This window comes from Mustela putorius, unplaced genomic scaffold (assembly GCF_011764305.1).
Source record: "Mustela putorius furo isolate JIRA1106 unplaced genomic scaffold, ASM1176430v1.1 tig00000095_pilon_pilon_pilon, whole genome shotgun sequence".
NCBI classification, from domain to species: Eukaryota; Metazoa; Chordata; class Mammalia; order Carnivora; family Mustelidae; genus Mustela; species Mustela putorius.
In genome coordinates, this window is record NW_025421280.1 from 36,267,745 (window position 1) to 36,279,917 (window position 12,173).

At 58.2% G+C, this 12,173-nt stretch overlaps 2 protein-coding genes across 23 annotated transcripts in view; one reads left to right on the forward strand and one right to left on the reverse strand.

Annotated features, from left to right (window-relative positions):
- Positions 1–494, forward strand: part of HNRNPM (heterogeneous nuclear ribonucleoprotein M) — a 40,716-nt gene extending 40,222 nt beyond the window's left edge. For all 11 annotated transcript variants that reach the window (XM_013045296.2, XM_013045297.2, XM_004771659.3 and 8 more), the window contains one exon: positions 71–494. In XM_013045296.2, coding sequence (XP_012900750.2) covers positions 71–234 — 164 coding nt within the window. In that variant the 3' untranslated portion in view covers positions 235–494. The remainder of the gene's footprint in view (positions 1–70) is intronic.
- Positions 495–1,464: 970 nt separating this feature from the next.
- Positions 1,465–9,324, reverse strand: PRAM1 (PML-RARA regulated adaptor molecule 1). Of its 12 annotated transcripts, none has more exons than XM_045085235.1 (11): positions 8,836–9,309; positions 5,417–6,965; positions 5,269–5,329; positions 5,116–5,204; positions 2,743–2,817; positions 2,549–2,603; positions 2,337–2,445; positions 2,029–2,191; positions 1,915–1,948; positions 1,788–1,822; positions 1,465–1,653 (listed from the first exon to the last, which is right to left on the reverse strand). In XM_045085235.1, the coding sequence occupies exons 1-11, from the start codon at positions 8,836–8,838 to the stop codon at positions 1,613–1,615; spliced, it is 2,214 nt and encodes a 737-aa protein (XP_044941170.1). In that variant the 5' UTR covers positions 8,839–9,309; the 3' UTR covers positions 1,465–1,612. The 12 variants fall into 12 exon arrangements, with proteins under 12 accessions (XP_044941170.1, XP_044941177.1, XP_044941191.1 ...); XM_045085242.1 differs by having other exon boundaries at positions 1,465–1,650; positions 8,836–9,308; XM_045085256.1 differs by having other exon boundaries at positions 1,465–1,650; positions 1,737–1,822; positions 8,836–9,301.
- Positions 9,325–12,173: the final 2,849 nt, after the last annotated feature.

Here is a 12,173-nt window from a genome sequence, read left to right on the forward strand (position 1 = left end):
AGCCCAGACTGAGGCTGAGCTCTGGGTTTGCCTGATGAGTTGTGGTCTCTTCTTCCCTCCCTGTGCCCAGGCCACGTGCTGTATGCCGACATCAAGATGGAGAACGGGAAGTCCAAGGGGTGCGGTGTGGTTAAGTTTGAGTCGCCAGAGGTGGCTGAGAGAGCCTGCCGGATGATGAATGGGATGAAGCTGAGTGGCCGAGAGATTGATGTTCGAATCGATAGAAATGCTTAAGCAGTTGCCTTTTTTAAACATCGATACCAGACCTCTGAATTTGTATTTTTTCTTGTTAACCATTTTAATTTGTTGGCTGGATGTATAAAGATGTTTAAAAAATTCAGTTGCTTTTTGGGGTAATTTGAATTACTTTTTTAATGACTGGGGTTCCATTTGACTGTTTGCATTGAGATTGCAATGTGCGCAATTTTTTTTGTAGTTGTGGCATCTTGTTGACATCGAATATGACTTTGATAATAAATACCAGTTCCTGAAAAGATGCTTGCTTTTTGCGTGTGTGTTGTGGGGCACCCGCCTGCGGTTTGGGGAGCTAGAGCCAGTCGTCGTCTTACCTCAGAGCTGTGACCACTGGTGGGGGTTTCACCCCTACTCTTGCTTAGTCTGTGGACCCTTGGGGGTGGAGGACATGGACCTTGGCCACCTGAGAGCTCTTACTGGAAATGGAGTCCCGAGTGACGTGGATTCTCCAGCGCCGGCATCAGAGCACTTGGGGGTTAGTGGTCCTGAGAGCAGCTCTTGCTCCCTCCTGTACGCTTGCTCTCGGGGGTACACTGCTAGGCTCATTTCCAGTTTGGCTTCTGTCATAGTCTTCTTTGGCTGCTATAACAAAAATACCATAATTGGGCACCTTATAAACAACAAACAAGAATTTCTCACAGTTCTGGAGGCTGGGATGTCCAAGATTCCGTGTCTGGTGAGGGAACCTGATCTTGGTTCGTAGATTGTACTTTCTGCAATCGCACATGGTGGAAGTGGCAGGGGAACTTTCTCGGGCCTCTTTTACGTAGACACAGTCACCCCCAGATAGCATCACACTGGGCAGTAGGCTTTCGGCAGAGGAATTGTGCGTGCTTGCGGGGCAGTGCGGGGGTGTGGTCTGTTCCTTGCCGCAGTAGCAGATGAGTGGGGTGCGGGTTACTGAGTGCATTTAGTCCTGTAGCCGTTGAGGCTGAGCGTGATACCTGAGCTCAGTCAGAACTGGGTCACCCCTCCCCCAAGATGTGATCTCATACCTAGGTCCCCGTGGGCTGGACAGCTGTTTGCAGCCTGTGTGGAGCTGCAGCCACTGCTTGACACGTCTGGTCATGGTGCCCTACCCTTGCCACCTTCTCCCTGCCACACTTTTCCCCCATGCTGTTCACTCCAGAAGGGTAAGACCCCCAGCTCTTTGATCGGGACTCCCATTGTGTGTCAGTCAGGCTGAAGAGAAAAGACAAGAAGCAGGAATTGCTTTAAATAGGAGCTTTATGTGCTTCATGTATGTAGGCAGGTGGGAGCCTGGGTGGTTCTGTGACTGCCAATCTGGGATCCAAGACTCCTGTGTTAATGGGTGGCTGGGCTGGCCGGTGGTCCTGGGTGTCCACATTGGTGGGCCTTACTGTTCCTGGGGTGATGGTTGGCTCTCCAGAGGGTCTGCTGAGGAAGGGTGATTTGCAGTGACTCTTCTCCCCATAAACGGATGATGAGCCGCCCCCGGGGAAAATGGGGTGGGGTTTTACCTCCTTCCAGGCACTGTGGTCCCTTCTAGCCTACCCAGAGCATCTACATACCCCAGAAGCCAACATCGTCATACACCTCCGTTTCCCTAGCAGAGAGCACAGTTTGGTCAGTAAGAGTCACCTTGGCCCACTCACCAACCCACCCTCCCTGTCACCCCCAGTCAGGGCCAGCACTCACAGGGGCAGTAGAGCTGTTCTGGGCACGTAGCCGTCTGCAAAGAGAGTGGGATAGGTAAGCTCCCAGCCCTGGTGGTGGCCTGTTTCCTGGGACTTTCTGGCCCGGCTGACTTACATTTGCCCTTGGTGTCCCGGCACAGCATCTCATCCTTGTTGGTGAACTCGATCACCTCCAGGATCTCCCCACGCCGGATGCCCAAGTACTTGCCACCCCCACGGCGTGTCTTGGCATTGGGATCGATCATCATCCTTGTGTGAATCACTATCTCCCCCTCAAACTGGGAAGGGGTATGTTAGAGCCTTTGAAACATGTAGCACCCCAGGAACCCCATCTTCTAAGGATGGAATTTCTGGGGTCTTGGTCAACTGGGGCTGTGCCCAGAACCCCCAGGGCTCCTGTTCGGAGGATTCTGGTGTTCACACCTTGAACTTTTTCCGGAACTCCCTCTCGGCTTTCTCTGCCTTCCGGATCTGCTTCAGGGTCTTCAGGTCTGCGGGCGGCAGGTGCTGTGGCTGGGGGGCCTTCTCCCTCCTGAGGAATTGGATGCTGCTGAGGAAGATGTGCTCCTCGGGCCCCCTTCCTGTCCTCCTAGAGCTCAGCCCCTCCGCGTTCCGTGCCCTTTGCCCTGTGGTACCTGAGTTCCGGGTTCTGTGTTGGCCTGGGGGGTTGCTGGGTAGATGGCACTTCATCTGGAAGCCGTCACAGCAGTGAGTTAGGGTCAGGACTGTTGGCTCAGCCTCCCTCTCGACACTGCTGGCTTGATCTTGAATAAGCCTTCCCTCTCAGTTCTCAGGACATCCACCCCCTCCCAACCCCCACCCAACCCACCTGTCCATCTGCTCCTCAGGCCTGCCTCCTGGGTTGTGAATTCTAACGGATTGCCTCTTGCTTTCTGGACTCCTCCTGCATGGAGGAACGGCAGAAACTGTTTACTGTAGTAACTCATTTCAGCCGCCACAACCACCTTACTACTTAGGAGAGTAGGCAGTACTGTCATTCCCAGCTTGCTGATGAGGGAAATAAAGGCTCTGAGGAGTAAAGTAATCCTGCTCCAAGGTCATCTGGCTGGAAATGATAAAGGCAGGATTTATTTGCAGGCTTTTGAGGCCATTTCATGTCTGTCGGCTAAAAGTAGGTTGGCTTCTGGGAATTGTCATGGGATCTGGGTCAAAAATAAGGCAAAAGCATTTCCTAGAGCAAATGAAGTGGGCTTCTGAGAAGGGGTGACGAGGGGGGTGTTTCTGGACTGGCCTGGCTGCTGCTGAGACCACATTGTGAGGGTCCCCCCTGCTGCCCACCCCACCCCCCACACCCCAGGGAGGGCTGACTTCTGGCAAACTGCCAGCCTTCCAGGGAGGAGCCTGCTGGCCAGGGGTTTGGCTTGTGGCAAGAGCCTCATGAATACCAGTTGAGTGAAGAAGGATCCAGAATTTGAAGCCCCTAGCTTTTTGCTCCAGACTCCAGCCTTGGCCTAGTGCTCAGATGATGAAGCCATCTATAGTCTTACCAAGGACACTACCTCCCGCTGCTCCCCGTTCTCCCAGAGGCATCCCAGGGCCCCCGCAAAACCAGCACAGTGCAGAGCACGGCCCTGGGTGCTGCGGTGCAGTGCAGACTTGGCACATCCGCAGCCCAGACTTCCTGCAGTGTGACTGATCAGCTCATGCCAATAAGGCAGGCTCTGAGGGGGACCTGTTGAGATCCTGGGAAAGAGCTAGGTCTGCGGGCCCCAGGGTCTCCAGGGCAGCCCCCAGTGGAGTGAGGAACCCCTGCAGTGGGCCTGCTATCACTCCAAAGTGGAGCCGAATGGGTGGCTAGACTTGGTAAGGGCAAAGTAGCCTTTGGACAATCTATACTACCAGCGAGGGCCCACACGTAGTGTTTCAAGAAGGGAGAGATTTGAGAGGTGTAATTGATTGGAGTCTTGCAGAATGACCGGCGTGGAATGGGGAGATGATTGCCCACAGGCAGGGACAGTGAGCAGAGGTGGGGTTCCTGGTCTGTTTGGGATTGGGGAAGGGGTGGGCCATGCCTACTAGGCTGCTGGAAGAAGAATGGCCAGTTACTCCCTTTCCTCATGTCTGTGACCCCTAGAGCGGCCCCCCGACCCCAGCCACAAGAGCCTCACCAGAACGGAAGCAGGAGGAGCCCTGTCAGGAAGCTCTGCTAACGGAGGGTGTTGCAAGTAGCCCCTGAGGAAGGCCCAGGAGAAGCAGAAGGGGCTCAGGGAAGAGTAGTAGAGGCAGCGCACCTGGTGCAGGAGGGGAGGGGGGAAGGGGGAGCATCCCAAGGCACCCTTAATAATTAAGGTTCTCCTGTAGGAAGCCCTTCCAGAGAGAGGGCAGCACAGGGCCTGGGCTCCCTTGTGCTGGTGGTATGGACTGGGGCAGGATGCTTCTGGGGTCCTCAGGTTTTCGCTTTGTCTGTAGAGCATGCTGTCACTGTGGGGGCGGGCGGTTGTGCGTGTTCAGTGACCATCACCTATAGGGCTTGCATGCAAGTCCCTTTTTTTCCCCCATTCAAAATTGGTGAAGGCATTAACCCTGGAGCTGGGCTGGAGACCTGTCTGCTTTGCCATTGCCCCGCTCTCCAGGAAAAGACGCTGGGAAGAGGGGAGAAGGCTCCTTAGGAACCCCAGAGCACAGACTGTCTAGGCCTGCAGGCCCAGGGGTCTCTGGCTCCAGCCCACGCCTGAGTTCAGGCCCAAGTCTGTGCTGGACGTCCAGCTGGCACCTCCAGCACTACAGGTCTGTGGAATCTGACCCTTTGTCCCCTGCTGACGGATACCTCCACTCTGCGCCCAGGCATCGGGGTGAAACTGGGGCCTCATCCATGTCACGAGCTCGCTTGCTCCCACTCACCCCTGCATCACTTGGCCTCCAAGTCCTCTGGTTCTTCTCTTCCACTGCTCTTTCACAACTTCTCTCCCACCACCCTGGGCCACCCCCCTACCCTGGCTACACCATGCTTACTGGCTATTAGCCTCTGGGCTGCCCTGCCTTCCTGTTCTTTCCATCAGGAGCTGGTCTGACTTTCCTGAAAGGTCCTTCCTGCCCTCTACTTTGTCCCCAGGCACTGCCAGGGAGATGGGTTGTCCCTTGGCTTCACACTCGCTGCATGGCAGAATATGTCCTTGCAATGAATGGTGCCCAGATGCCTGAGCAGGATGGTCTGGCTGAGGGCTTGGCCCCACCAACAAACCTCTGCCCTTGTGGCCGGGGCTGGAGTTGTCCATGGGCTCCACATCGTCATACAGCTCATAAGCCTCTTCCTGGTCCCTGGAGGAATACCTGAAATCAGGGCCTCTTTCAAGCCTTCGACTTGTGCCAGGGCCCGTGGACTCCCCACACTCACTGTAGGATGTCTTCAGTCTGTTGGGCCTGGAGGATCCCAGCAGAACCGGTCCTCCTCAGAGCTGTGGAGGGATGAGAGGAGCGGGAGGGAGGCAGGCCCTGCCAGGGAGCCTCTTCCCCAGCTCTCTGCCTGGGTTGCTGTGACCCACCTGTGGCTGTGGCTGTGGCTTTCCAGAAGCTCTGGACATCCCTGAAGCCAGGGGGCAGCGGGGGCTTGGCTGGAGGGGGTCCCAGGCTGTTGACCGAGGGCAGAGGCCTCCGCTGGGGTGGGTAGCTGGATTTGAGGCCCAGCCTCGACCCTCCACTATGAGAGCGAGCTCCTGATCTCTGCTTCCTGGCTCCCAAGCCAGGGCTGAGGGGGAGCCTGGGGCGGGAGCCTGTGACCGCACTGGGAAGGGAGCTCTCTGAAACAGAGCTGGGGATGGGGGGCTTTTTAGGGAGACCACCAGAGAACTCAGTGTGCAGGTACTTCTTGGGCAAAGCGCTGGACTCAGGCTGCGAGAACTTTCGGGGGGCGGCCTGGCACTCAGGCTGCAGAAACTTGCTGGGGAGCAGGCCAAACTCGGGCTCTGAGGACACCCTGGGGAGGATCCCCAGCTCTGGCTTCTTGGAGGGCGCTTTGCATTCAGGCTGCCGGGGCCGCTTGGGAAACACACTGACTTCAGGCTCTGAGGACCTCCTGGTGAGGTCACCAAAATCAGGATGCAGGAGTTTCTTGGGGAAGTCATTCAGCTGAGGGGCTGGGATCTTTTGGGGAAATGTATTGAAATCGGGTTTTGAGGGGTGGGGGTGGAGTTCACTGGACTCGGGCTTCCAGGGGGGCGTCTTAGGGACCTCACTGGTCTCGGGCTGTGGCAGGGATTTCTTTGGAAGGCCACCGACCTGAGGCTGCGGGGGCTTTCTGGGGTGCACACTGAACTCTGGCTGCGGGGGCTTCTTGGGAAGGGTACTGAGGTCTGGCTGTGAGGAGGAGGGGTGGAGCTCTTTGGGCTCAGGCTTCCAGGGGGGCGTCTGAGGGGCCTCACTGGTCTCAGACTGTGGCAGGGGTTTCTTAGGGAGGCCACCGACCTGCGGCTGCGGGGGCTTCCTGGGGTGCACACTGAACTCGGGCTGTGGAGGCTTCTTGAGAAGGGTACTGAGGTCTGGCTGTGAGGAGAAGGGGTGGAGCTCTTTGGGCTCAGGCTTCCAGGGGGGCGTCTGAGGGGCCTCACTGGTCTCAGACTGTGGCAGGGGTTTCTTAGGGAGGCCACCGACCTGTGGCTGCGGGGGCTTCCTGGGGTGCACACTGAACTCGGGCTGTGGGGGCTTCTTGAGAAGGGTACTGAGGTCTGGCTGTGAAGGGTCTGGGGTGGCTTCATTGGGCTCAGGCTGCTGGAGCTTCTTGGGGAGGGCACTGGGTTTGGGCTCTGTCGGGGGCCTGGCTGGATGGCCAGGCTCAGGCTGCAAAGCTTTCTGAGGGGCGTTGAGCTGTGGGAACTTCTTGGCGGGCTCCTTTGGCTCAGGTTTGGCGGGCTTCGGAGGCAGATCGTTACAGCTGGGCTGCAGGGGCTTCTTGGGATGCTCACTTGGCTCAGGTGGTGGAAACTTCTTTAGAAGTTTGTTGAACTCAGGCTTTGGGGGTTTTTTGGGGTGTTCACTGGTCTCCAGCTGAGAGGCCTGGAACTTGGCTTGAAGGCTCCGGAAGTCCTGATGGCTCCCCTAAGGGACATGGAGCCAGTCAGGCGGGGGTTCACACAAGGGTTTCTCCTAGGCCCTCTTGGCCATCCTTTGTCCTTGGCTTGCTCTCCTGTTGCCCAGGGCCTCCCACATTTGTTTCCAGGCGCCCCGGAGTCCCGAGATCTCTGAGGCACTGCATATGCCCTCAACCTCGCCCCTATAACTCAGCCTCCCGATGCTCCACCATAGCCTGCTGCTCCCCTAGCCCTCCCTGTCGGTTGGTGATGTCTTCTAAGTGTCCTTGAGATGTCCTGTGCTTCCGCGCTCCGCGTCCCTAGTGCCTTCTGTTCTAATTTCAAAACACATTCAGAATCCAGCCATTTCTCACTGCCCGTGCCACTGTTGTGCTGGCTGGAGGAACACAGCCTCCTCCCTGGTCTCCTGCCTCCACTCTGCCCCCCGCACCCCCATCTCTGGCCAGGCCCCTCTCCCACAGCAGCCGGAAGAACAGCCTCTGCTCCAAATCTGGCCGCGCTGCATCGTTTCCCCACGGTAAAAGCTAAAGACCTCCTGAAGGCCCTTAACTGGCGATCCGTCTCCCTTACCAGGTTACCTCCGCCTGCCCGCCTCGCCCCTGCTCTCTTCCCCCCCAGCCCCAAGCCCTCTTCTGGGGCCTTCGTCCTGCCCCTTGCCTGGGACACTTCTCCCCATAGTCTGCTTCTTGCCTTTTCCACCTCCAGGTCTCTGCGGATGTTTTCTTACTGGAGGCGCCTTCCTCACAGACCACCCTCATTTAAAAAAATCGATTTCCCCTTCGGAGAATCTCCATTCTCCCCCACCTACGTTTTTCTCTCAGTGCCTGCCACTGTGTATCATACGGTTTTATTTTACGTTGTTTCACTGGTGTGCCTTGGCTTTTCTGTTTTGGTTCTCTCTGCCCCTCAGCCCCCGTGGAAGGCCAGCGACTGGGCTCCCTCGTTGCTGTCCTCCAGAGCACGCGCGCTGCTGGTGCTCAGTAGGTGCCCACTGAAATACGCAGGGTACACAGGCGCACACTCAGCCACGCCGAGTCTGATCGCCACAGACTCGTGCAGAGAGATGTGGAGAGACAAGAGACCTGGAAGCATGTGGGGTCAGACTCTGACAGCCCCAGATACCCTCTGTTGGTGGTCGGGCCACTCACAGTGGACGGCACCCAGAAGCAGCAGCAGGCCGGCCCAAGCAGTGGCCTGCTCGGGCCCGTGCCCCATCGGCGGCACACGTCATGTCCCAGACATGGTCTCCACCAGCCCCATGCTCTCCGTCCCAGACACAGGTGGGGTATCCCGGTAGGCCAAGCCTGCTCTGACCAGAGGGGGCCCCGCTGCAGGCCTCCAGGCCTGGCTCCACCTGGACCCTAGGAGACTGGGGTGTGGGTGGTTAGGGCAGAACCACGGAGACTGCTCCTGGCCGTGCCTCACTTTCCCCATCCGGAGAACAAGGAAAGGTAGCGATTCCCACCTCGGGCCTGAAATCCGTCTACTAAAGCCCCCTCTCCAGGTGGGTTGGGGGAAGGATTCCCAGGTCACGCACGGGACTAGAGAAATCAGGGTCAGCAGCTTAGGTCTCGGGTGACTGCTGGAGCGGGTGTGGGCGGCAGGTACACGACCCAGTTCGTCACCTGCAGGAAGCCCCTCTGTTCACCCTGGCCCGTGCCCAGCTTGCTGTTCATGCTGACCTGGGAGAAGAGTCGTCTGGGCTGTCTGCCTCTTCCCCCTATTAAAGTCCCAGCCCCAGCCTGGGCCACAGGCCCCTTGGGGCCCCAGCTGTCCCAGTGGTACATCCTGGCTGCTTCCCACCTCTGGGTCTTTGTGATGGTCTCTGCCGTTTCCCGGGGTGGGGTGGGGTCGCCTAGGGTTGGGGGTTCACTCACCATGGCTGCAGGCGGGTGATGGGCCACAGGGCAAGTGGGACCTGAGCTGGGCTGCTGCCTTCAGGAAGTGACTGTGGCTTCTGCTCCACGGGCCCCATGGGGGTGGGGGATGCTGGCCGCGTTGGGAGGGCAGAGGAAGGAAAGGAGGCGGAGACAGCCTCTGCCTGTCCCCAGATCCTGCCTGGCGCTTGGGTTCCTGTCCTGCCTGCTGCTGTCTCTGTGGTCTCCGTGCTTCGTGTACTGGCTGTCAGCCCATGCCCAACACGGTCACCAGTTGCTTGACTCTGTGGTTCTGGGGGCTGGCCGACTTGTGGTCTCCAGGGAGGACTCCGTGCGTGGCCTTGAGGGCCTCCTTGGGAGGGGGAGCTCTGGGCCCGGAGACTCGGGAGTTGAGAGAGCGGGATGGGTGGGCCCTCCTGCCGCCTCTTGTTGCCTCATCCTCCTGCCTCATTTCCACACTTCCCCACTGCGGGATTCTCAGCTCTGAGCGGGACTTCCCTATTAGAGGTGCACATGTCACATGGGTCGTGGACGGTTGTGGGGGGCAGAGGGCCCAGCTGGGGTGGCAGATTTGGGGGGTGGGTGGCCTGCGTGTGTTTTAGCTAAGGCCTTGTCCCCTTGGGGAGGGAGGGAGACTGAGGGCAGGGACAAGAACAGGCAGCAGGGAAAGCAGTGGGCGGAAGGAGTGGGCAAAACTAGCCCTATGGGGGTGTGCGGCCCAGCCGGCCAGAGGCGACCCCTCTCCACAGGGCTTGGTCTGCTGGAGGTCAGGGACTTTGGACACACAGACAAAGGGAGAGTGCAGAGCCCTGATTCTCAAGTTTAGCTCTACATGGACATAGCTTTAGGAGTTTACAAAGAGATAGAAGGAAGCTCCTGGAGATTCTGACTTAATTGGCCTGAGCCTGGGGATTTCTTTCTTTAAAAGCTTATTTAAGTGACCCTCTAGACCCAACTTGGGCCTTGAACTCACAGCCTCGAGGTCAAGACTCACACTCCTCTGACTGAGCCAGCCAAGAGCCCTGAGCCTGGGGATTTCTTCAACACTGAGGGCTGATTCTCCTGTGTCCACGAGTCAACTTACGACCCCATTAAAGTGCAGGTTTTGCCTCAGGCCCACGGTGGAGCCTCAGATTTCTAGACATGCCAGGTGATGCCCAGGAGTAGTGAGGGTGTAGAAGGATCCAGTCTGTCTAGAGGACAGTGCATTCCCAGCCGGACCCGTCCGTTACCTCCATGCCGAGGAAGCCACAGGCCGTGCCATCAGAAAGGACTTTGCCTATCTGTGTCCACTTTTAAGATGCACAGCTTGGGGGTCCTGGAGCCTCAGTGCCTGCCCATCACCATCCCCATACTGGTAGGCATGCACCCTGGGTCGCCTTCCCAGAGGTGGGTCCTCCTTGGAACAGGGGTCCTGGGAGACCAGGGATGATAAGAATGGGTCCTGGGGTCTCCGGGACCAGCCAGCACAGGCTGGTCGCAGGCTATGTGACCGTCCCAATGTTCAGTGAGTGATGGAAATGCATGAAACAGACAATTATTGGCCAGGAGCGTACAACAGGTGCCCAATCAAGACAAGCTAAAGGACTGAACGCTAGTGACAAGCTGGCGACTTCCTAGGCTCCAAAGCCAGGCCCCCACCATGTGCATACCCACGGCCTGGAACTCGCAGTTTGGAGGGTCCTGCCCTGGCAAACCCTATTCCCCCATGGCCCCCAGGAGGTGTTTTCCCCTCACTCCCCTTTGTGTTTGGAGCTTTCCAGGTGGCTCTGGTCTGGTCTACAAAGCACCGCCATGAACTGGGACAGGAGGCTCCACAGATGGAGTTGAGGAAGCTGAAGCCCGAAGTGACCGCGGCCCAGGATCTGCTCCCGATTTCAGTGGTGGGGGTGGGGGGTCGGGCATGGGAAGGTGTTGGCTTGGTAAGCCTGTGGAACTCCGGGCTAAGGTGGGGTCCCTGGGTTCGGAAATGGGGGTGGGGTGGGGGTGGGGAGCCAGAGTAGGCGTGTCCAATCCTTGCGCAAGAGCAGGGTCATGCACCTGGCTGCCCTGGTGGTGGTCCTGGGACAGACACGATGGTGGTGTCCACGTTCAGCCACATGTGGTCCTAGTGCACGCAGACAAGGAGGACTGAGCACATGGGCAGCCAATCCTGGGGGCTGAGGGGCACACGGAGGAGCTGGGGGCCTGGGATGGGGGTGCTCGAATCCAGGTCCAAGGCAGGGCTCTAGGGCGCACACTCATGAACCTTACTCCCCTCCCCCAGTCTGGTGGTGATGGGGCTGGTGCTGGACGCCTGCCAGCCAGTACACAGGCACCTGGCCAGACCCAGCTGACCGAAGCTGCCTGGAGAGGCTCAGTATCTTATCAACCTACCTCCCCCACCCCCCCAGCCTGGCCAAGGGGAGGACTGCCCTCCCCTTCCATCTCCCTTCAAGACCGGCGCTCCACGGCGCCCTCTGCTGGGCAGAGCTGGGGCCATAAGAAGACAACTCCAGCGGGTGGGGAGGGCCCTCCCAGGATCAGTTTGCCAGAGGGAGGGCAGGGGCTCTGGAAGCCCAGGAGAGACACTGGGAGATTTCCCAGTTGAGCTGAAAAAGTTGGACAGGAGTTGGGAGGGGGCAAGGGTAGGAAGTTGCTTTTGAAGTGAGCAGGGTGCACAGGCCACGTCAGGATCCAGCTCCCTAGGCCTCTGGGCACTCAGTGTAGGGTGCTGTGGGGTCAGGGAACACTGTCCCCAGTGGGGGTGGGTCCTGGGACCAAGATACTGGCCTTGGGACTGTCTGGAAATGTCCTGCGAGACTGAGAAGTGGCACTGCCTGGATTTGGGGGTGGCTGAATGGCAGGGCCTGATAGGGGAAGGGACGCTGATGCCTTGAGACAGATTGGGGTCCTGGGGGAGAGGGAACCCTGAACCCTTTCCCTGGAGACGTGGGAAAGGGGAAGGAGCCCTTTGGACCTCACTCCCTGGGTTTTCTTACAGACACCATCTTATGGGAACCGTCTTCAACTCCTAGGGTGGTACGGAATCAGTAAGGGAACTGAACTGGGCCTGCCTCCGTCATCTTACCCTCCAAGCCTCACCTTCTCTAGCTGTAAAATGGGCCCCTTGACCCCACCTCCCTCCCTTCCCGGTTCTCCGTTGGGGGTCCTAGGCAGCCATGGGTTTGGTAGCCATAGGGATGTGAATCACAAACATTTCCCAAGCCCCGTCCTCCCTCCCCAGTCCCTGTTCGAATCTTCACAAGGACTCCAGAGGGTGAGAAGCATCCTGACACCCATCTTAAGGACTAGCAAAGTGAGGTGCAGGGAGGTTGTGTCTTCCCCAGGGTCACAAA

Excerpts from the sequence above, each read along its gene's own strand:
- PRAM1 (XM_045085235.1), bottom strand. Across the intron at positions 2,446-2,548 it reads ACACAGAACCCGGAACTCAG|GAGGGAGAAGGCCCCCCAGC; the intron begins GTACCACAGGGC and ends CCAATTCCTCAG. Across the intron at positions 1,654-1,787 it reads TGACGATGTTGGCTTCTGGG|CAGACCCTCTGGAGAGCCAA; the intron begins GTATGTAGATGC and ends ACCCTTCCTCAG.